This window comes from Cheilinus undulatus, linkage group 19 (assembly GCF_018320785.1).
Source record: "Cheilinus undulatus linkage group 19, ASM1832078v1, whole genome shotgun sequence".
Classification (NCBI taxonomy): Eukaryota; Metazoa; Chordata; class Actinopteri; order Labriformes; family Labridae; genus Cheilinus; species Cheilinus undulatus.
Genome location: NC_054883.1, coordinates 23,469,824 through 23,493,108, shown reverse-complemented (window position 1 = coordinate 23,493,108; position 23,285 = coordinate 23,469,824). Strand labels below are relative to the sequence as shown.

At 42.6% G+C, this 23,285-nt stretch overlaps 1 protein-coding gene across 1 annotated transcript in view; it reads left to right on the top strand.

Annotated features, from left to right (window-relative positions):
* sspo (SCO-spondin) overlaps nt 1-23,285 on the top strand; it is a 96,183-nt gene that overhangs the window by 14,518 nt on the left and 58,380 nt on the right. The window contains exons 19-59 of the mRNA XM_041814572.1: nt 2,276-2,370; nt 2,450-2,706; nt 2,811-2,945; nt 3,267-3,469; nt 3,575-3,702; nt 3,805-3,914; nt 4,037-4,186; nt 5,180-5,273; nt 5,365-5,574; nt 7,288-7,493; nt 7,595-7,709; nt 7,959-8,080; nt 9,946-10,119; nt 10,193-10,426; nt 10,528-10,650; nt 10,850-10,947; nt 11,471-11,702; nt 11,920-12,072; nt 12,236-12,373; nt 12,460-12,642; nt 12,729-12,879; nt 13,446-13,605; nt 14,710-14,758; nt 15,033-15,134; nt 15,254-15,381; nt 15,512-15,632; nt 15,743-15,870; nt 15,950-16,091; nt 16,230-16,361; nt 16,473-16,653; nt 16,965-17,040; nt 17,509-17,530; nt 17,643-17,763; nt 18,218-18,431; nt 18,588-18,729; nt 18,849-19,025; nt 19,140-19,334; nt 19,736-19,813; nt 19,898-20,053; nt 22,881-23,039; nt 23,115-23,279. Of these exons, the coding sequence (XP_041670506.1) occupies nt 2,276-2,370; nt 2,450-2,706; nt 2,811-2,945; nt 3,267-3,469; nt 3,575-3,702; nt 3,805-3,914; nt 4,037-4,186; nt 5,180-5,273; nt 5,365-5,574; nt 7,288-7,493; nt 7,595-7,709; nt 7,959-8,080; nt 9,946-10,119; nt 10,193-10,426; nt 10,528-10,650; nt 10,850-10,947; nt 11,471-11,702; nt 11,920-12,072; nt 12,236-12,373; nt 12,460-12,642; nt 12,729-12,879; nt 13,446-13,605; nt 14,710-14,758; nt 15,033-15,134; nt 15,254-15,381; nt 15,512-15,632; nt 15,743-15,870; nt 15,950-16,091; nt 16,230-16,361; nt 16,473-16,653; nt 16,965-17,040; nt 17,509-17,530; nt 17,643-17,763; nt 18,218-18,431; nt 18,588-18,729; nt 18,849-19,025; nt 19,140-19,334; nt 19,736-19,813; nt 19,898-20,053; nt 22,881-23,039; nt 23,115-23,279 (5,959 nt within the window). The remainder of the gene's footprint in view (nt 1-2,275; nt 2,371-2,449; nt 2,707-2,810; nt 2,946-3,266; nt 3,470-3,574; nt 3,703-3,804; nt 3,915-4,036; nt 4,187-5,179; nt 5,274-5,364; nt 5,575-7,287; nt 7,494-7,594; nt 7,710-7,958; nt 8,081-9,945; nt 10,120-10,192; nt 10,427-10,527; nt 10,651-10,849; nt 10,948-11,470; nt 11,703-11,919; nt 12,073-12,235; nt 12,374-12,459; nt 12,643-12,728; nt 12,880-13,445; nt 13,606-14,709; nt 14,759-15,032; nt 15,135-15,253; nt 15,382-15,511; nt 15,633-15,742; nt 15,871-15,949; nt 16,092-16,229; nt 16,362-16,472; nt 16,654-16,964; nt 17,041-17,508; nt 17,531-17,642; nt 17,764-18,217; nt 18,432-18,587; nt 18,730-18,848; nt 19,026-19,139; nt 19,335-19,735; nt 19,814-19,897; nt 20,054-22,880; nt 23,040-23,114; nt 23,280-23,285) is intronic.

The following is a 23,285-nucleotide window of genomic DNA, read 5'->3' as shown; positions in this document are numbered from 1 at the left end:
TAAAACAAATGGCTTAAAAATCACTTCATTTTTCAGTGAGCAAGAGCATTTTAAATTCTAAACTATTTTAATAAACCTCATGCTGTCATTGACTTGTCATTGACATCGTCAGCCACGGCAGCCCCTATTAACCTTGCAAAGCAGATGGATCCACCCTTTTCCTTGTTTTTCACTGCCGAATCCATCTTGCAAAGCTCCTGTCTGAACCGTTTGGGCCTGGCTAGAAAGTGACAGGACCAATCAGCGTCAAGGGGCAGTGCTTTCGGGCCTGGCAGAGTCATGACGTAAGCAAGCAGCGACAAGAGGCAACTATGAAGGAAGAGCTTAGCGTGGATGTTGCTAAAGCGCCAGTTTTATCAGAACTTGACGACATTTCTTTGTTTAAAGAAGAACAGCAGTGAGTTGTTTTCTTTTAAAAATGACAAAAGTTGTGTACTTACATGTCTACAGTCACCGTGGTTAGCGTTATTCCTCGGTAGCTGTGCACGCCCACCTCGGTCGCAGCTACGTCATGTGTTTTGTTGCTCTGATTGGCCCGTAAAGATGTGACAGACAGAATGTTCATCCAATCACACTCAGAGTTTTTTTCAAATCCCCTGCCCTTTCCCAAATGCTCAGTATTGAAGGTTTTATATGGATGTGATCCATCTGGTATGTCAGGTTAAACCCCTTTTGCATATGGCACCCGTGTGACGCATGTCAGCAGCATTCACTCTACATGCAAAGCCTTGGCGTTTATTTGGGGTCCACCTGTACTAAGCTGCAGTTCTTATTTTACACTTAATACAGCTCAGTTTTGGTCTCCACATAGATGAAGTGATACATTTCAATAAACAGTAATTTTGTGGGTGCAAATACTTGACTAGGATATGTTGACCAGCTAGCTAAAATTGTCACTAATGGTTCGAAATGTGAATGCTACAATCAGAGAGGTAAGCTATGTGGGTAGAAGTTAATTTATTTGAGCTTTTTCTATCAAAAAACAGCTTCCTGTTTGTTACTGAAATTAAGGGAAGTTGACATTGGTGAAACTAAACCAAAATTTCACAGCTTAAACCAGTTAGTTCAAAGATGTTGCTGACCCACTACAAATTATAACCAATTATCAACAAATTATAATCTAATTATCTGATTCTAAAATAGTTCTTTGCATTTCTGCAGAGTATTATGTCTTACAGTGTTGGGTAGCGTTACTTTTGAAACTAACACGTTAGATTACTGCGTTACTGAGAAAAGTAATTTGTTATGTTACTTTGTTACCTACTTATAAAAGTAACGCGTTAGAGTACTTTGTCGTTACTAGATATTAAAACTCTTTAGCCGCTCGTTCCACCTGGCGGTTGTAAAAACGACAGATAACGTGCAGACTGTAATGCCAATATACAGCGTAATTTACAGCCCATAATCTTTATCTCTGCAGCCTGAGAACACCACTAACAGACAGGAAAACCTTCACAGCTCTTTAACATGCTCACAATCTGACAACAAGCTGAGCAGAGGCAGATGTAATAACCGTGCACAATTGGAACAGCTGATTCAATGAAAGCAAACGGAGCTTTTAAATTTACGTTTCACCAGGGTGCTGTTCTTGTCCCTTTCATCCAAAAATCCATCAAAATGGGGATAATCTCACAGTGGCCTGCTGTCCTCTCTGTTATAGCGCTGGCTCAACAAGCTAACAATGCATGTATAATGGCACAGAACGTTTACCTTTGGCTGGCACAGTGCTACGTGCCAACGTGACTACAGGAAGAGAGAAGGACAAACAGAGCAGATGCTTCAAGGCACTTCTTTTTTTTTTCTTTCTCTCTTTTTGAAGCCACGGGGGAGGAAATTTTTCTTTCAGTAACGGATTACTTTTATGAAAATGTAACCAATAACGTGATTACTTGAATTGTAAAACTAATGTGTTATGTTACTCGTTACTCCAAAATAGTAATCTGAGTACACTAAGGGATTACTTTGTAACACATTACCCCCAACACTGCTTACAAAGTTAGCATAATTATACTGCAGTCACATCAGCCGCCCCTAAATCGGAAGTGCTCACATATTGTGATCTTTATGGTAGATGCTCATGAATTCAGAGCGGGCAGGATTTACAAGCAGGGATTGCGTCTTTATTCTGGTACTTCACCTAAGAAATGTGTTAAATAAAGAAGTTCTACCTTAAAAATGACTATGTCATCCCATTTATTTGAAACTGAAGCAATAAACATATTGATTAAAAGGTGTTGGAGACTGGCTTAACTCATGTATCTAATTTTTATTTTAGGGTGACAACTGTGTTTTGCCTGATGAATGTCCATGCCACCATAATGGCCGTCTGTACTACACCAACGACACCATCACTAAGGACTGCAACACATGGTAAAGTCTGCTAGTTCTTTTTTGTGTCACATCTCCCACACCTGTAACAATCTCAGCTAAACTTGATTAATTCCTGCAGCGTGTGTAAGGAGCGCCGCTGGCACTGCAGCCAGTCTCCCTGTGCTGGTGTGTGTTTGGCAACTGGTGACCCACACTATGTGACATTTGATGGACGCTGCTATTCTTTCCTGGGAGACTGCCAGTACGTACTGTCAAGGGAGACAAATGGTTTGTTCAGTGTCACAGCAGAAAATGTCCCCTGTGGGAGCACTGGGGTCACCTGCACAAAGTCAGTCACCCTCAGCCTGGGAAATACAGTCATCCACCTGCTTAGAGGTTAGTGGGAATGTGTTACAAACCCCAAATTTTGCTCCATAGTCACAGAAAAGATGTCTTTGAAAACATTTGCTTGAGGTAAAGCTATCTTGTCTGTCCTTTAGGTAAAGCTGTCACAGTAAATGGGATGCCGGTTAGTCTACCAAAGTCTTACAGTGGCAGTGGTCTGACACTGGAGAGAGTTGGACTGTTTGTCTCCTTATCATCCCGACTGGGGGTCACTCTTCTGTGGGATGGAGGTAAGGCCCATGCACACAAACGTAAACTTCTGCAACAATAAACTAACACTCACTTACCCCTTTCATTATATGATGGTCTCAGTGGATGCAGAATGAAAAACAAGTGTCTCCTATGCAAAGGTGAAATCAAGAGGAGCTGACCATTTGTCCCCCATTTCCTGTCCCCCCATCAGGCATTCAGGATGATTGCAAAAATCCAATACTGATAACCATGATATTTGAGGCCACTATAATGTTGATAAAATATATTTTAATAATATTAGTGTGGATACAGGTTAATTAAAAAATAGTAATGTTGTGATCTTCCTCTGTGATCTTCAGGTATGCGTGTGTACGTGCGTCTGGCTGCCCACCTGCGGGGTCGGGTCGGGGGCCTGTGCGGTAACTTTGATGGGGACACAGAGAATGATTTCACCACACGTCAGGGCATCGTGGAGTCTACACCAGAGCTGTTTGGCAACTCCTGGAAGGTCAGCCCTGCCTGCCCTGACGTGGCAAACCAGGATCTACGGGACCCTTGTGCAGTGAGTCCAGTTTCAAGACAAATTCATTTGCCAAACTTTATAACTTTGACTTCATTACAAAACTAGTTTAAAAAATTAAAATACATCAAATCCCCTTTTGTCCAGCTGAACCCACACAGAGTCACCTGGGCCAGGAAAAAGTGTGCTGTTCTAACTCAGGAGCTCTTCTCAAGGTGCCACTCTGAGGTGCCTTTCCAGCAGTACTACGACTGGTGTGTCTTTGATGCTTGTGGGTGAGTGACAACATTAATCTATAGTCATTTAGATACTTTACTCCTATTCGATACTCCATTTCACTACAGCCCTCACTATTTGTCTGATTTCCTGTGTTTCAGCTGTGACTCAGGTGGAGACTGTGAGTGTCTCTGTACAGCCATCGCTGCCTACGCTGAGGAGTGCAACCGGCGAGGGGTCTACATCCGCTGGAGGTCCCAGGAGCTCTGTCGTATGTCAGACACACACAACGCACATACCTTAATTATTTTTTAACAAACTAATTCCCTTGTTTGGTTTCCTGATAATGCCGTCTTTTTAGATTTGTCTCTTTCTTCACCTCCTTCCCTGCAGCTATGCAGTGTGAGAATGGGCTGGTCTATGATCCCTGCGGTCCAGCTTGCTCCCCCTTATGTCCAAGTGTTCAGAAAAGTCCGCATTCCCAGTGTGGAGCTCTCTCTTGTGTGGAGGGCTGCTTCTGCCCAGCTGGCATGGTCCGACATGGTAAGACAGATTGACTAAACTAAGTCAGAGAGCAACAGCGAGTAAGACCTGGTTTTGTTCAAACATTTTCATTTGTAAGGGCATGTTTGAGCATACTTTCCTTGGATATTATTTCTATTCAGGAGAATTTGTTATTACTGGTGGGTGCTGGTTTAGCTCAGTTGGTGGAGCAGGTGCCCATTTCCAGAGGCAATAGTCCTCAACACACTGGTTGCAGGATTGATTCCTACTCTGTACTGTTTGTTGCATGTTTTCCCCCCATGTTTCCTTTCTCTCGTCAGCTATCCTATCATAATAAAAGCAAAAAAGCCTAAAATTAATCTTTTTAACTTGTTGGTGATTGACTAAGCTTTCACTTGGCTCCTTAATTTTATCAGAGGTTCTGCTTGTCAAACAGTTTGGAGTGTGACAAAGCATTTAAAAACTAATTTCAATGATTATATCTTTGTGTATGCACTATACAGTACCATCTAGATCTTTTAGGCATATTTGGGCCAAAAACTGAAACTGAAGTAAGTGTGTAGATGCAGCAAATAACCTATCTGAGGGCATCATTGGGCGGTATGGTGGATTGACACGACCCCATTCATGCTCTAGATGTCATTGCATATTACCAGGGGCATGGGAAAATAATCTGTTTAAAAGATAATACCACACCTTTAGGTCAGGTCAGTGGATGTGGTGAGTAAACATTGCCTAGACTCTAGGGTACTGTGCGGTTAGTAGGGTTGCTATGAGTCTCTGGTTGTGTTGTGGATGTCCCAAGGACATGGAAACCACTGGTGCTCTCTGGGTGTATTACCAGGGGTGAAACGGCCCAGACTAAAGAGATGCTGTCAAGCTTGCCCTTGGCTGCAAGTGTGGATCTTTGACTCTTTCTACAGTGACGGTCCACAGTTGGATGTGAAATATATCCCTCTCATACTATGGATATGTGAAACAATCGGTCAGGTTACTACAGAGACAGAGATGAGTTTGTTTTCTGCTCTATAGGTGACAGTTGTGTTGTCCCCACTGAGTGTCCATGTGAGTGGGATAGCTCCATGTTTCCTGCTGGATCAGTCATCACTCAGCATTGCCAGAACTGGTCAGTCAGCCGAAATCTAAAATTGAATAATAGAATTTGCTCTGTATTCTAAAATATATTGTGGTTTTATTTTGCCTTTCTCCGTCTTAAGTTCCTGTGAAGATGGTTTGTGGCAGTGTCAGGGTGTGGCCTGCCCTCCTCCCTCCCCGTTCTGTCAGGAATCCGAGTTCACCTGTGCTGGAGGGCGCTGCATCCCCTCTCAGTGGGTGTGTGACAATGAAGATGACTGTGGTGATGGATCAGATGAAGTCTGCCCGTCCACCTGCTCTCCAGATCAGTTCCGCTGCAGCAGCATGCCAAGGTGATTCAGAACTCTTCAAAGTCTTAAACAAGAGTAGTTTTAAAGGGTTGCTGTGTGGCCAAGAATGCATAAAAGACAGGGGATGCACTGTGCTTGATTCTTGCCATTTTCTGATATGCTGATATTTTCAAACTAATTTCAGCTGATTCTGGTGTATGTATGTATTTCAGTCCTATATGTCGGTTCTTAAGACATACTATATAATTTAAGGATGAATAAATAAACTTTAGTCTTTACAACATATTTTAAAAGTTAAATGAATGTGGATAAACACGATCCTGTCTAAAATGCCACATTTTTACCTCCACCAAGGAGGTTATGTGATCGGCAGGGTTTGTTTGTTAGTTTGTTTGTTAGATTGTTAGCAACATAACTCAAAAAGTTAGATTTTGGGAGTGATTTTTAAAAGGATTCTGTACTATTGGGAGATAGGGCTAACGGCGGAGGTCTGCGCTCTCCAAGTGCTTTTCTAGTTTTCTATATAGCCAATATTTACTGCTGATATAAGCTGATATTTAAACCTGATTTATCTGTAGTAACGGTCAACCAAAAATGTCCATATCTGCCAATAAAAAAGGACTAATGGATGATATTATCCATCCTTTAAAACAACATCCTTGGAACAAGTATTCACACATGTTGGTTATTTGGATTTACAATAACTCTGGGAAACAACAGCAGTGTTCCAGTGCATATAACAGGCAAAAACTGACACGTGTGCAGTTTTGTTTATGAAATAATACAAGGGAAACATATTAAAGGGGACATATTTTACCCCTTTAAGACAGGTTTATATTGGTCTCAGAGGTCTCCAAAACATGCCTGTGAAGTTTATTTCAGAAAAAAAAACAAAAAAAAAAAAAACAAAAACTCCAGTAATGGATTATTGCATGTCTAAAAACCCCCTCTGTTTCAGCCCTGCTCAGAACAAGCTGTTTCTGTGTCTGGGCCTTTAAATGTTAATGAGCTGTCTGACTCCGCCCCTGTGTACACTCCTCTCAGGAAATGGATGTGGCTTAATGGATGTGGCTTAATGGATGTAGTTCTCAGGAGAGAAGGGCGGAACTTTCTTCCAATTGGGGAGGGCCAACCGTACCTGGGGGCGGTGCTAACGGCACATGCGACATCATGAGGGGAAAATCTAAGAACGGCTTGTTTCAGCATGCATTTTCTGGAAGGTGGAGAAAGAGAAGGAGGGAGGGAATGGGTTTTTCTATTTCTTGTGGGGGATTGTTGACAGGCCAGGGGCATTTATTTTTGCTAGAAAAGCCTGAAAAAGTGATTTTTTCATATGTCCCCTTTAAGAATCCAAATACCATGATCATGCATTTGCAAAGTTAACACGTAAAAGTTGGCTAGTTGTATTTACAATTTTACAAATAAAGACGAATCAAATGGGCAAAAAATAAAAAAAAAACATTAGGTATACAAGGTTAAGTTTATCAAATGGTGAGCTTTCTCTCCCTAGAGTTTGACAATGTAACAAAGATAATTCGTAAATTTGTTGATAATATGCCTTCCAACTTAAATAACAATCTTTAAAATCAGAATTAGCTTCATTTTCCGGGAATGTAAGGTAGTTAAAAACAGTCAAATTCCTTGTGCTACAGTATATGCACATGTGCTGATTTTTTTTTTTTTTTTTTTTTTTTTTACATTTGAAATGTCAGTCCTTAACTGAACTAAATAAAGTAAATGATAACTTTTCTGCAGTGGCCCATGTTTGAACCTGGCTCTGCGTTGTGACGGCCACCCAGACTGTGCTGACCAATCAGATGAGGAGTTCTGTGGACCTGTCACCCCTGTGCCACTGTGCCCACCAGGGGAGTTTCAGTGTGCGAGTGGGAAGTGCCTGCCATCCAGCCGTGTGTGTGACGGACGGCTCGACTGTGGTTTCGCTGATGGTTCTGATGAGCAAAGTAAAAATCTGTCTCTCTACTAGCGTTATACTCTTCCACCATGAGAATGTTTACTCTTCAGTATATGTGAGGGCATAATGAACTGTGCTTTTGTTTTACAGACTGTGGTGTGGTGTGTGATGAAGGAGAATTCATGTGTGCTGGAGGACGGTGCATTCTGTATCTCCATCGCTGTGATGGACACGATGACTGTGGGGACCTGAGTGATGAGAGGGGGTGTGTTTCACTTCTACCAAACTATAAAATCTGGGACTGTAAATAGTAACCATGAATGGCGATTATTACAATTATTTAGCAGAGTTTTTCCTGCCAAAGATAGTCCTGACAGCATCAACTGAAAACAGCTAATCTCAGATCCATAACTATGTTTGAAGAAAGCTGCATCAAGCATTCTTTAACCCATTTGTCTCATTAACTTACAGACTGTTCTTTCCATTTATTTCATTTTCAAACAACTGGTTTTAGGTGTTTATGTTCAAAAGGAGAGTTTCAGTGCCCTGGGGGTCAGTGTGTTCCTGCAGATAAAGTGTGTGATGGACACAGAGACTGCATCTCTGGAACTGATGAGGCTGTCTGTCCAAGTAAAGGTAAGCTTAGTGGATAAGCACAATGGATATGTATTGTGATTTATATCATGTTTTCTGCCCTTTGCTGCAAAAGTATGATGTTGCAGTGTAACAGAATTACAAGAGATAACATATTTAAATGCATATTCAGGTGTTGCAACCCCCGATGTTGAAACTGCGAGCCATGAGTTGACCCTTTAACAGATTTTTAAGCTATTATTACATAAATTCCTGCAGTGCTGCCCCTGTGACAAACTGAGTCATCCATTGCAGCTCACATCTTTTATTAAAGACAAGCAAAGGGCTTCCCCTCTGCAGGTAGAAACTTTTTGCAGCAGTTGAATTTTTTTTACAAATATCTGCTGGCTGATCTGATGCCAAGCAATGCATGTTGTCATCACCACAGGCTAAACAGCTTCTGCACTCCTTTTCAACAACTGTTTACTTCATTCATAGCAGCTAACATCTGAAATTTGCTGCCCAACCAATCCGTGATGTTGCTGTAACACTAGAGCAGTGGTGTCCAAACTATGGCCCAGTGGCCGAATGCGATACGTGGCCAATTTTTGATTGGCCTGCAGCAAATTCTAAACATTAAGTGAAATATGGCCCACATTTGAACATGAAGCTTGTGCTTGATTGTATTGTACTTCTTGCTTTCAGCACAGTGTTGCTACCATGTAAATTCTGTAAAGAAACATTTGACAAGAAGAATTTCTTGATTGCAATTTTTTGTGACTAAAATAAAGACATGGATGGATTACAAAGGCTAATAGTAGTACTGATGGTGTTTTAGGGGCAGTGACCAGGGCTGATCAAGGCTCCCTGAAATCTGAATGGGCTCCCTAAAATCTTTAAAATGATTGGCTATTTGCCTAGTCAGCCACATACCCAATAATTAAGCATATCTCAACCATCATACGACTGTTTTTTACTAACTGTACTATCCTGAAGGTGAGGGGTGTGAAAGTGGCCCCTTATATATTTTTATATGTGGCCCTCAGTGGAAAAGGTTTGGATACCCCTGCACCAGAGGATTGTGGGTAGTGTAGTGCTGTTGCCTAAAATTGCAAATAAACCATGTTTTAAAAAAAAACAAAAAAAAAAAAACAAGGTTAATGATTTTAATTTACCAACTTGTCTTCTACGTGATCATATATCTTTGTTAACCCATTTTATCAGTGTGCTTGTTGAAAATAAACATTAAATTGGCCAGTGGTGGCAGAAACAGACAGAATGTGGTAGTGGAGGTGGGATCAGTCAATCTGAGATGTCGCTTTGACACTCTGGGATTATGGATAATGTAGTGTTGTTGACAGAGATTGCAAATAAGCCATATTTTTCTTAAAAGGAGGTCAATAACATACAAAATGGTTTCTTCTGCATGACCATATCCCATTGTTTTACCCTCAGGTAGCTCTAAGTAAGTTTACTTTGAATGGTTATGACATGGCTAACCATCATATCTGAAAAACATCATGGACAAAATGATGTTGTGGCTCATGAGGGACAGCAGGAAGGATGGAGTAGCGTGTCTAGTACCCCCTATCCGAAGTCCTTTTCATGACTTTCTGAAGGCCTTTATGGAAATTCCAGGGTAGATGCACCTAAGCTGAAACTCTGAGGTTTGAAGCATCCATTGTTGTTGATGCCAGGACACATTTCCTTTTTTTTGTTAGCTTAAAACAAGAAGGAACTTTAAGTGTCTGAGTGTAGAAGTTAAGCTGCTATGGACCCCTTGAGGTCACTCTTTGCATTTGCCAGAAAACTACTGATGCAATGGTGGTAGCCAAATCATGTATAAACTTTTAGTACCTAAGTTTGTCTCAAAGAGCCGTCCATAGTTGTTTGATTCCTCTAATTTTCTGATTGGTTGTGTTTTACAGTCACCTGTGCTCCTGACCAGCTTGCCTGCAGTGACGGTACATGTGTTGATAACACAAAGCTGTGTGATGGAAAAAGGGACTGTCGAAGTGGAGAGGATGAGAACACAACCAACTGCTACACTGTTGTTTTTACACCATCAACCTCAGCGGTTACTCCGACTCCACCCACTTCAGGTAACAACAGTGATGATGAGAGTTTGGGGAAGGTTTCTGGTTTCAACAACTCTTATAAAACCTGTTTCTTCAGTTTGTAGGTCCTACGAGTTCAGCTGTGCCACTGGAGGGCAGTGTGTGCCTCAGGCCTGGCGTTGTGATGGGGAAACAGATTGCTTGGATGGTAGCGATGAGCAGGAGTGTAGAGCCCCTTGTGGCCCTGGCCAAGTACCGTGCCAAAGTGGGGACCAGTGTGTGGACTACCAGCAGCTCTGTGATGGGATTCCACAGTGCAGGGATGCATCAGACGAGAGTGTAGACAACTGTGGTAAGTTTTTTTATGTCGGGAAAAGGGTGATAAGAATCTCAGCAGAATCTGAATATCATGCTGTCATTCTTAGCTTATCTGAATACATTTCTGTCTGCTAGGCTCTATTCGGATCCCTCCATGTCCGGGCAGCTTTTCATGTGACAACCGGACCTGTGTGAACATGACACAAGTGTGCAATGGCGTCCCAGACTGTCCACGAGGCGACGATGAGTTGGTGTGTGGTGAGTTCTGACAAGTTGAGGAGAAGAGAGGTGAGAAAGGGGGTGTGGATGGATGAAGTGAAGGTTTGATGCAAAGAAAGCATAGAAGGGAAATTGAAGTCATGAAGGAAGGGAAGTTAAAGGTGGTGTGTACCCTGGTGTCTGACAGTCTGAATGATTATATTGCATAATCATATTTGTGTAATGTACCTCTGTACAGACAAAACAGTATCACCAGTGCCCCCTGGTAGAAGGAACACCACTGTCACCTGCCCTGAATTTACCTGCATGGATGGATCTTGTGTTCCTTTCAACATGGTACGTCCACAAATGATATGATATCACTACCAGCAAGCCAAACTTTAGCTCTTTTCTATTTATTTGGTGCAAATTTAAGTACAGAACTCCACAGTAGTTTAAGGCTTATTTTGGCCAAAAACTGAGGCTGATGTTAGACATAGATGTTGCCTGAGGGTACCATGGGGTTGGAAGGATGATTGACACAACCCTGGTAGTGCTCTGGAAGTCCTACCAGAAAATAATCTGCCCCTGGCGAGTTAGCACGGCCTAGAGTACTGTCTGGGAAAGTAGTAGGCTTGCCCCTGATCATGCAGTGGATGTCCCAAGGGCCCAAAAACCACCAGCGTTTTTTGGGCATTTACCAGGGGTGAAACGACCCAGACAAAGGAGATGCCGTCGAGCTTGACCCTGGCTACCGAACGACATGTGTGTGCCATGTGTCGAGCTTGACTCTAGGAATCATTAGAGGTTGCATAATTATAGCTCATCAACTAAAAATCACTGATCACATCTTGTTCATTACCTCTCCACTACTTCTTAGGTGTGTAATGGTGTAGCAGACTGCCCAGACTCCTCATTTACTCCGCTAGGAGTCCCTGCTGATGAGCAGGGCTGTAGGACCTGGAGCTCCTGGGGTCCATGGAGCCCCTGCAGCACCTCCTGTGGGACTGGGTCCATGAGCAGACACCGAACCTGCCCCAAAGGCGACCCACTTCGCCACTGTCACGGACAGGACCACCAGAGGCAGCAATGCTTTAACACCACCTGCCCTGGTAAGGAAGAGGATAGCCATAAAACATTTTTCTGAATGCAGTTTAGTGATGGTTTCAGGTGGATTCTTTGTTACGAAGTGGTGCTATACAAATTAAGATTTGCTGAAGCTCTACTGTTAAACTTTAGAATTAAAGTTCACATGCATTACAAAATAAATACTTAAAGTAAGTCTTTTCTCTTACTGATATGTGATGCACTTTCTCTCCCCCTCTCTAGTTGATGGTCAGTGGATGCCTTGGGTTACCTGGTCTAACTGTTCCAGTGGTTGTGGTGGAGTACAAGTCAGACACAGAGGCTGCATCGCTCCTCGCTATGGAGGCCGTGGCTGTTCCCAGCTCCCTGGATCATCCAACCTAACTATGGAAATTAGTAAGAGCTGTCTTTGAGCTGTATTTAAAATAAAAGATACCAAAGATGTTGTGAAAGATACATGTAAAAAATAAGAAATGTCTCTGGAAAGCTATTTTGCAACTGCTTGAGTATCATATCTTTCTGTATAAACGCTAAACTCATGTGCCCTGCCCCACCACAGAGCCGTGTCCTGATTCTGGATGTGCCAACACTAGCTGTCCTTCAGGGCTGGTGAGATACAGCTGTGCTCCCTGTCCTGTTTCCTGTGCTCACATCAGCAGTGGGACGACCTGTAATTCAACAGCACCCTGCTCCTCAGGTCAGCAATGAGGATTCCAAAGTAAATTTAAAACATTATGTCAGAACAGTCTTTCTTCACACTGTATATGTGCTTTTTTTCTTCAGGTTGTTGGTGCGCTGAGGGTCGCGTGATGAACCACCTGCAGCAGTGTGTGTTACCAGAGGAGTGTGTCTGTGAGGTGGCAGGTGTGCGATACTGGCCGGGTCAGCAGATGAAGGTGGACTGTGAGATTTGTGTTTGTGAGAGAGGAAGGCCTCAGAGATGTCAGCCTAACCCAGACTGTTCAGGTTAGTCCCTCCTGTGATAAGGTCTAGTCTGATTTTTTCTCATGCTGGGTTTCAGACTTATCAAAGTCTGCTCTGTAACCCTACAGTAAATTGTGGCTGGTCATCCTGGACTGAGTGGGGAGAGTGTTTGGGGCCCTGTGGTGTTCAGAGTGTCCAGTGGTCTTTCCGCAGCCCAAACAACCCCGTCCAGCATGGAGATGGGAGAGCATGCAGAGGAATTTACAGGAAAGCCCGCAGGTGTGTACTCATACCTGGACTATGAACTGCTTGTGTTGGTTTTACCTCCTGGTTTCTCTTCTGCTCATGGATCTTCATATCTCCTACAGAAGTTTTGCTGAGCCTGAAACCTTCCCAAACTGACTATCTGCTTTGTTAATATTTATGGTCCCAGGAGGCTCAATACTAATGTTTCTGGTGCAATGAAATGAAGCATACTTTTTAAGAGGAATGAAAAATAATACCACATTTTACCTTAAAGTGTAGTCCAGACCTTTTCCCATCTGATCTCTGTCACATAGTAGAACTAAAATGCTAAGCAACATTCTACATCCCTGTTGCCAAATTGTCATGTGCACAATGTGGGCTGTTTAAATCAGGATTTTCTGACAACTTCAAAACTGTTTACATCCCATCATTTTGTGCATGTGATCATTACAGATCTGATTGCCATACTTGCAAAGTGTTATCATGATTCTTCAAGGGTAAAGGCCTGTTAGGCTTTTTTAAGGAAACTGTGTCACAAACCTAGTAGCCACTTCTCTGTATACTTTTTCATTTTTGTATGTATGTGTGTGCATGTGCAGGTGCCAGACTGACCCCTGTGATGAGTGTGAGTACCAGGGTCAGTCCCACGCTGTGGGAGACAGATGGAGTTCAGACCAGTGCCTTTTATGTCACTGCGGGCCAAACCTTACAGTGCAGTGTTCTCCATACTGTCCATATGCTGTCAGTGGATGCCCACAGGTAAAAGGAGATTATTGCCATCATATATTGTTTTTATATTGACGTATTCAGACCCCCTTCACTTTTTTCAATTATGTCAAGTTGCAGCCTGATGCTACTGGCAAATTTATTTTTCCTCTCATTAATCGACACTCAGGACCCCATAAGGACAAAGTGAAGCACCTTTGGCAGCAAATACAGCCTTGAGTCTTTTTTAATATGATGCTACAAGCTCTGCACACCTGGATTAGGTGATTTTCTGCCGTTCTTCTTTGCTAATCCTCTCAGGCTCACTCAGGTTGGATGGACATTATCAGTGGACAGTCATTTCCAGGTCTCTCCAGAGATGTTTGATAGGGTTCAAGTCAGGGCTCTGGTTGGGCCACTGTAGGATATTCACAGAGTTGCCCCTAAGCCAACTCCTGTGTTGTCTTGGCTGTGTGCTTAGGGTCATTGTCATGTTGGAAGATGAACCTTCAGCCCTGAGGTTCTGAGCACCGTTTCCATTGAGGATATCTCTGCATTTTGCTCTATTCAGCCTTCCCTCATCCCTGACCAGTCTCCCAGTCCCTGCTGCTGAAAAACACCCCTACAGCATGATGCTGCCACCATTATGCATCACTGTTGGGATGATATTGTGCAGGTGATGAGTGGTGTCTGCTTTCCTCCAGACATAACTTTTAGAATCCAGGCCATACAGTTCAATCTTGGTTTCATCACACAAGAGAATCTTGTTTTTCTCAGTCTGAGAGTCCTTCAGGTGCTTTTTCATAGACTTCATCCTGGCTTTCATGTGTTTTGCACAAAGAGGCTTCCGTCTAGCCACTCTGCAATAAAGCCCATATCAGTGGAGGACTGCAATAATGATTGTCTTTCTGGAACTTTGTCCCACTTTGTCCTAGGGTCCTGGTTGTGCCAAACTTCTTACATTTGAGAATTCTGGAGGCCACTGTGCCCTTTGGAACCTTCAGTGTAGCAGAAATGTTTTTGTACCCTTAATTCCAACAACTGAAGCATTGGGTTGCAACTTTCTGAAACATTGGAAGTTTCCTGAAAATATAAAAGTTCCAAAGCATTTTGATTATCTGTGTGGTTTGGTTAAATGTTGGCCTTCTTTTGTTGCAGGGCCAAGTTTTGGTGCCTGGAGAAGGAGACAGATGCTGTTACTGTGAAGGTAAAACAACAGTTGATATATTATCTACCCTGATGATGAATAAAAAGTTGAGACCTGGGGATGACCTTGCTGCCCTCTTTCAGTGTGCATACTTATCTCAAACGGTCAGATTTTAAATTTAAGAGTCTAAAAACTTAAATTTTATAGATTTTACACCGGGTTTGAGGAAGAACTGTTGCAGCAGTGGGAATAAAGGGCCCTTTTGTTGTGAAAAATGTGCAATACAATGACACTTCTCTGATATTAACCCTCCTCTTATTCATCCTTGTAGGAGAAAATGACACCATTGTTGTGACAATCAGCCCTGATACTGTGACCTCCACACCAGCAGGGGTCACTACACCTCTCGTTCCCACTTATCCACTTCCTCCTGGAGGTAAGATCTGTTGATTGTACAGGGAAACAGGTTGAATATTTATTTATCTTAATCTCCTGTGATTAAAGACCACTTCTGTTTCTATTTCCTGTCATGCTTTTTTTCCTCCTCTTCTTCAGATGAGTGTTGGTCTCCTCTGGGTGTTCAGTCTCTCCCAGCTTCCAGTTTTAGTGCCTCCTCACAGCAGGCAGGTCACCCTCCTGAGGCGGGGCGCCTTCACAGTTGGGACCAACACAGTGACCTCCAGGTAAACCAAGCCTTTCGATGGAACTATTTACCTCTACAAGAGTATGTTAAATCAGTGCTGGTGAAATGTTTCAGGCAAGTTAAGTATTTCTGTTTCAAGCTGATGTTCAAACTATGTGCAAAATGTGCAGGGCTGGAGTCCAGAACCTGAAGAGTATAAGGACCTTCCACAGCGGAGCCCAGAAGGACATGCTGGCAAATCACAGAGCCCCTACCTGCAGATAGACCTGCTACAGCCATACAACATCACTGGTAAGCAGGCATACAGGCAGATTACAATGCATGCTTATTCTTTATCATAAACTAATATCTAAGCTGATTAGTGTGGTTTTTATTGATGAAAAATGTCTCTTTCTCTGAAGGTGTGCTTACCCAGGGTGGAGGGGTGTTTGGCACGTTTGTGACCAGTTTTTACCTCCAGTTCAGCAGCGATGGCAGACAGTGGTACACCTACAAAGAGCTGGTGACTGATGCCCGACCGAGAGCAAAGGTTAGACTTTTAACCATGTGCATAAATCTTTAAATCATTTATTATGATTACTATTGAGCATAACTATTTCTGCTTCCAGGTTTTTAATGGTAACCACGATGATCGAGGTGTGGCAGAAATCCGACTGGACAGGATGGTGTCGGCTCAGTTCGTCCGTCTCCTGCCACATGACTTCCAGAACGGCATCTACCTTCGACTTGAGATCATGGGCTGTGGGGATGGTTAGATGATGATAATTTTAAATGCTACTGTGCTAATGTTGGAACATTATGCACATGCAAAAGTGTGTGACTAAAACAATCCCTTCTCCTCTCATTAAGGCGACCACTGGTTTGCGACTGTCACTCCTCCTTCCCCAATCTCCCCAGTCGGTGGCTGCAGAGAGAAAGAGTTCCAATGCAGAAATGGTCGCTGTGTGCCAGCAGGTCCACTTGGCGTGGTCTGTAATGGCGTCAATGACTGTGGGGATGGATCAGATGAGATGCATTGTGGTGAGCTTTCCAACCATACACACTTTAGATTCAGTTATGTCATATAAAGCATGCAACTTTGATTGTCTTGGAAAGGAGAACCCGTTTGAGCTTAAACATTTCTGCACACAGGCACTCAACCTTCCCCTACAACCACCAGTCCTCGCAGCTGCCCTGCTGGTCAGTTCTCCTGTCCTCCACCAGGGGGCTGCATTGAGAAAGGCAAGCGCTGTGATGGGATACCCCATTGTCCCAAAGGAGAGGATGAAGCAGGCTGCTATCACCATGACAATTTCACTACTCAGTCAGACAGGTAAGGAGCATCATGATAGCATCAATTAAGAAAAATAAAAGATTCATAACTTATGATCTTACAGGGTTCCTGTGGATCCTTAAAAACGTTTTAAATTGTATGTTTGAAACTGAAGGCCTTAAATAGTCTTTAGAAGTCTGATTTTACCAGTGAGAGGTCTAACATTTTAGAGAGCACTTTGACCAAGATGTGTCCTTATCCGATCTTTGGTGGCCAGATCTTTGTTTTTTAAAAGTTAGTTTATCTAATTGTCTTTTATTTTATTTGGTCTTATTCTTTTCTAAGTAACTATTTTCCCCTCTATATCACAGACCATACACTTCCACCCCTGCACCTCTCAGGACTCCATCCATGGCTGCCATCACTCATCCTGCAGTTTCACCCACGGTAGGAAAACCTCAAAGCAGTGATCCATTTCCCTGGCTGTGTCACTGGTTTATGCCTTTATAGTTTTTTTTAATTGAAAATATTTTTAGTTAATCTAGTCTTAAGTCTAATGTACATGTTCTACAAAATATGTAGTATATGTAATATATGTTAATGAGCTGGAGCCCATATAAAAGGACACCTGAAAGAATTCTGCTTTGGTGTTTCATTAAAAAAGCCAAACATGTTAGAGATGGAAGCTGAAAAGCTTGCAGTTATCTTGAATGGCTTGTAAAACTCAAACTAGCCATTAAATGCAGTGTTTTAGTAATGGATAGGTGGCAAAGATTACTTCCTCTTTAGTCCCAGTCTTGCTCCAGTAGAACCACTTAGGTTCAGAGTTAGAGTAAACCTAAAGTTTTGTTTTATATAGGTACATATAAATAAAAATTTCATTTTTCAATGATTTATGTCATGATGTATTTACAGGATGGTGGCCCAGGATATCGTGGTGAGTGTTAAATATAGTTTTTGTAGACTTTTGGGTTTGGGATTATCTGCCTCCGTGATATCTAATACAGAATATGGAAGAAAGAATACAGAACATTTGGAAATTTCTGCAGGAATCTGCTCATCTCCCCTTGGACTGGAGGATGGGAGGATACGATATGGACAGCTTACCTCGTCCTCATATCGGGAGAACAACCCTGCCGACGCTGGTCGACTGAACATCGTCCCTAATGTGTGAGTGATCTCCTATGGGTTATAAGTCTATAATGTGCTTTTATTTTGAAGAAAATGTCAGTCTCTTGTTCCATTTCAAGTCCAAACCGCCCATTTTTTAATCAAAAAACCTCCAAAATTTGGGTTTGGGTTTAATCAATAAGGAGATGGCTGGTCCTGACTCAAGGCCAATTTAGAACCACTGGTTTAAAAAACAAAACAGTTTTAATCCTCAGCAACAAACAGGCACATTCAAAATGTGAATAACTGTTCCTGAGACAAATACAAAGCTTGAGTCAGAGACTGGAAGGATGATTTGTCTATAGATAGTTTTATAAGTGAACAATTCAGTTTGAGATATTTTTTTTTCTAAAACCTTCTTCTTATTTTAGTTTCAGAAAGCTAAAAGGATTTTTGCCTTTCAGTTTTGTTTGTTTTGTCAGTTTAAGTTAATGATGATAACTTTACTCTGCAGTCAGATCATGGAGCCAGGATGGAGCCCTTTACCCACAGACCCTCAGCCATTTTTTCAAGTGGACTTCCTGGAGCCCACATGGGTATCAGGGGTGGTGACACAAGGCAGTGAACGAATGTGGGGTTACATCACAAAATACCACCTCTCCTTCGCCCTGCACAAAGGCCACTTCACGGACTACAGTGAGGACGGAAAGCCACATGGTCCTGCTAAGGTATTGGCAGTAACACTGATAACTGGACATTTAAGAGTTTGCACATGTCATATATCACATCTTTGTACTTGTGAACTCTCAGGGTAAAGAAACAGAATAACATTATTTTATTAGTACATGCATTTATATGGACATGCCCCTTTTGGTGTGGTGAAGGTATTTGAGGTGCGAATGGTCGGCAGGACCCCCGTGACTCGCTGGCTTGGTCATCTGGTCAGAGCTCGCTACCTGCGTATCATCCCTGTGGAGTTTAGACACACTTTCTACCTGCGTGCAGAGATCCTCGGCTGCAGAGGAGGTGGAGGAACTGATCTTAATTCACTAAATCACTATAAGAATTAAATTTATTGGTTAAATGCTGAGCAGAAGTCTACTTAACATCAGCCTAAATAAAAACCTACCTGCCTTCCTTTGTAGATGAGCTGGTGACACCCAGCACTGTGACAAAGTCGCCCTCTGGTGGTGATGGAGTAACTGTGCATCGCTGTAAGCCTGGTCAGTTTGCATGTCAGCACAGTGAAGACTGCGTGTCTGTCTCTGTGCTGTGTGATGGTCGACCAGACTGCAAAGACCACTCTGATGAGATCAGCTGTGGTGAGAGCTCAGTGATATTAGCTTACATGTATTTTTTCACCACTATTTCCCTGAGATAATAAAGTGTGTTCCTCCCTCTTGATTTTAATATTCTCTCACCTCAATCTTCTGAAGGTACGGCTCCGACCAGAGGCTCTCCAGGGCTGAACAACCAGACCAGCTCTACAGGGAGGCCAGGTTTCCATGCTGACAGTACGACAGGCCCCCCAGGTCTTTATACTACCAGGTCCCCAGGTGGGCGTCCTGGTGTGGCTAGCGAGGGGGCCACAGGGGAACCTGGATTCCAGAGGACTTCCACCTCAAGTGAAGGTTTAAAAAGCTGTTAACTGGGTTCCTGTGGGTCCTTAAGTTGGACACTTGAAATTTAAGGCCTTAATACGTCTTATAAAGTCTTACTTTTACAAGTGACAGGTCTTAAATTTTGGAAGGCACATTGTCTAAAGCATATCTTTATTAAGTCTTTGTATTCGCCAACCTTATATGATGCTGATCATGGTCAGTATTCTTTTTTCTCAGTCCAAATCTTAAATTTGCTTTTTAAAAGTTTGTAGGAACCCTGTTTTAATCCAGTCTACAATTCAATTTTTGTTTGAGTTTAACCTTGAATATCAACTTTTTTATTCCCTTTATGGAATGTGTCTCCTTGTAATACCTCTTTCATGATCCTATATGAAAAGGCCTTTGGACGACCGCACCACCAGTCTACCCAGGGGTCACCACAGGTCAACCAGGACTGCATCTCACCACAAGCCCCACTTCTGGAAGACCTGGGCTGCAAACCACAAAATGTGAGAAACAAAACTTGGAATATTAAGACAACCCCTAATTGGTAAACTACTGTTTATCAGAATCCACTTTATTATCATTGGCAGCCCCATGGATTGAATCCACCACCCATGATGGTGGACTACCCAGAGTGCTTTGTGTAGAGGGCCAGTTTGCATGTCGGTCATTTGGCTGTGTGGACTCGGCACAGGTGTGTGACGGCAGAAAGGACTGTTTGGACGGGTCAGATGAAGATCGCTGTGGTATGTATCACCATCGGGGTGTACTGACCGAAATGTAGAAATCTAAAATTACAGTAAATTCTATTTAGAATATGTAAAGCCTGAACACACACTAAAAGACTTAAAATCTGAACTGATTTTTTAATGTCAGACACCCCACGCTTGTAATGCCACATTTAACCATTTTGTTCGTTTTTTTTGTCCCCTAAGATTAATTCTTTTGTTTTGAAGTATTTCCCAAGTGCTTTTAAACACTTTTCCACAGCTTTTCCAACCATCCTAGTTTTATTTTGGATGCATTATTTTACTGTGCACACAGAAACAAAACTATTTCACCAAAAAAGAACTACCTCTCTTTTGCTGGATAACAGTCTGCAGTCGTTTGTTGTAGTTTTAGTCTCAGACTCGTCTCCTGAGAAATCCCAGCCCATTCTTTTACGGCCGATCTCTCGAGCTCCTCCAGATCTGATGGCCCTCTGGCATGGATCTTGGTCTTTAGTTCACTCCACAGATTCTCACTGGGATTCAAGTCAGGGCTTTGTTCAGGCCAGTCAACAAGGTTCACTTTGGTCTTCTGGAGGTAGTTCTTCACCAGGTGTCACGTATGTTTTGGGTCGTTGTTGTAGCTGTTTTGCTGCTGATGGCTTCATGTTTTCTCTCAAAATCTTCACATATCCTTCTTTCTTAATGATCCCTTACACTTTTACCACATTCCCAGTTCCAGACTCACTGAAGCATCCCCACAGCATAGTCCTCCCAATGTCGTGTTTCACTTTGGGGATGATGTTCTTTGGGTGATAACCCTCTTCCTTCTTTCTCCAAACATCAGCGATGTCTCTCTGGCCAAAGATCTCTAGTCTGGTCTCATCAGAACAAAGGACATGCTTCCAGTATCAGAATCTTTCTCCAGGTTGTCATCAGCCGACTTCAGTCTGGCCTGAAGGTGTCTCTTCTGCAGACTTTTTCTTGTTTCAGTCCTGTGCAGGGCTCTAATGATGGTCTTCTTTGAGACTACAGTTCCTGACTTGGCTTAGTCTTTCCCTACAGTCTTGGCAGTTATTCTCGGGACATCTCTCACTAGTTTTCTTTCCAGGGTCTTTGACATCTTTCTCTTCCTACCTCTGCCAGGCTTGTTCTGGACTGTGTGGTTCCTTTTTTTTACTTTTTATTTATAGTTTTAGATAGAACACAATTGCAGGTACAGTAAAACAAAACAAAACAAAACAAAACAAAAATACAAAAAAAAACAAACAAAACAAAACCAAAACCAAAAACACAGATAATCATGAGGTCTTGGGTTGGTCCAAACTTAAGGGCAACAAAATTGCCTCATTCAAATGAGATGTACAAAAACTTGTATTTACCATGCACACATATCTGTGTATGTATACACATACACCCATATACATACCCATACTGACATACATGCAAATGTTGTAGCTATCAAAACACCAGCAATCATTAATTAGCTAAATAAATGTTCCATTTATTAAGCCAATTGAACAGTGAGCCCTTTCAATCCCCAAGTCACAGTCTGGGCCAAGATCTGCTCCAAGTTCTGACTTAGGCTAATACGATTTTTCACAAACACTGCAACAGATGTACCCTCAGCTTCCTCTGGGACACCGTAGATCCTTATATTATTGCACCACGAGCGTCCTTCCAAGTCGACCTCTTTATCCTGCATTGCTCGTTGATCACTGAGTAGCTCCATTAAGGCATTGTTCACTCCGATATCCCACCGCTCCATGTCAGCCACTCCATCTGACTGATGCGTTTCACTGCCCCCTTAATCTTGTTTGTAGTGTCTTGTATATTTTTTATGAATTTTGTCCATTTGTTTTTTAATGTTCTTCCGAAAACACAGTCGGAATTCCATAAGATTGCTTTCCAGCTCAGCTTGGAGCGCTGCCATCCCTGTGGACACAGCTTCACTCACCACTTTACCGATCTAGTCCAAAGTTTCGTTTTCAGTAGCACCACCATCTTGTTTAGCTAACCTCTCGCTAGCTGCAACTTCTTTGTCCATTTCTCGCTCGGTGTAGGTTTTCAACCCATGTCCTCCTGTCTTGGTTTTGTCCCCGTTCATTGTTACATCTAAATGTGTCACTTTTAAATGGATATGAGTTCTAGATTAGGGGAAACTCAGTTGGTACTGGAGCTCTGTTTCTAAGCTGTCATACTGTGTAGAGCGCCATCAGAAGTCTCTATGTGGCTCTCTTTGAATTTCTTGATGATCTTTCTCGCTCCAGTTCTTGACTCATGGAAATGCTGTGATAACTTTGTAGATCTTTCTCTTGCTTTGTGAGCGTCAACAATTCTTTCTCTAAAGTTTAAACTGATTTCTTTGGTTTTGATGCTTTCTCAGTGTCAGCTCAAACCCTTACTGAAGCTTTGAGACTGTGTGTAAATGTGAAGATAACCCTCAGCTCAACTTGATTTTACAAGATTTGAGCATTTCAAAGTTAAATACATTTTTGAACAACAGCGGTTTGTACTATGACTCAACAAAAAGGTCAGTTCTAAAGGGGGCTGATAATTTAGTCCTTCTGATCATCTTCTGAGCAGATCAGAGAGGATAAAAAGACACTCGTAACACCAATAATCACAGGATAATCTGGGAGATGATCCTTAAAACTATCTGATAATCAGGCCTCAGCTGACCTTGGTCTAGAGGGGGAAATCAGGCTGAAAATGAGTGCAATTATCCTGTAGTGTGTGCCAGGCTTAATCCACTTATTTAAAGTTCCTGTTGGACCTTGAAGACATGTGAAAATGTTTTGAAATTGAGTAAAAAATGACTCATCTTTATTGCTGAGATGAAGAAAGTTGTGTTTTTCCTCCCAAGGCACCACAGCCAGACCAGCCGTCACTCCCCTGAGCCCACCACTGCCCAGCCCCTGCTCTGTGAAGCAGTTTTCCTGTGTCAGTGGGGAGTGTATTCACCTGGACCGCAGGTGTGACCTGCAGAAGGACTGTGTGGATGGATCAGATGAAAAGGACTGTGGTAAGATATCTGTCCACCTTATATTCTTACAAAAATAGATGGAGGAAACTGATTTTTTAACATCTTCTCCTCCAGTGGACTGCATTATGTCTCCTTGGACGGCTTGGAGTGCGTGCAGCGTATCTTGTGGTCTAGGCTCCTTATTTCGACAGAGGGACATTCTGAGGGAGGCTCTGCCGGGCGGGTCCTGTGGTGGAGCTCAGTTTGATAGTCGGGCCTGTTTCCCCAGAGCATGTCCAGGTCTGT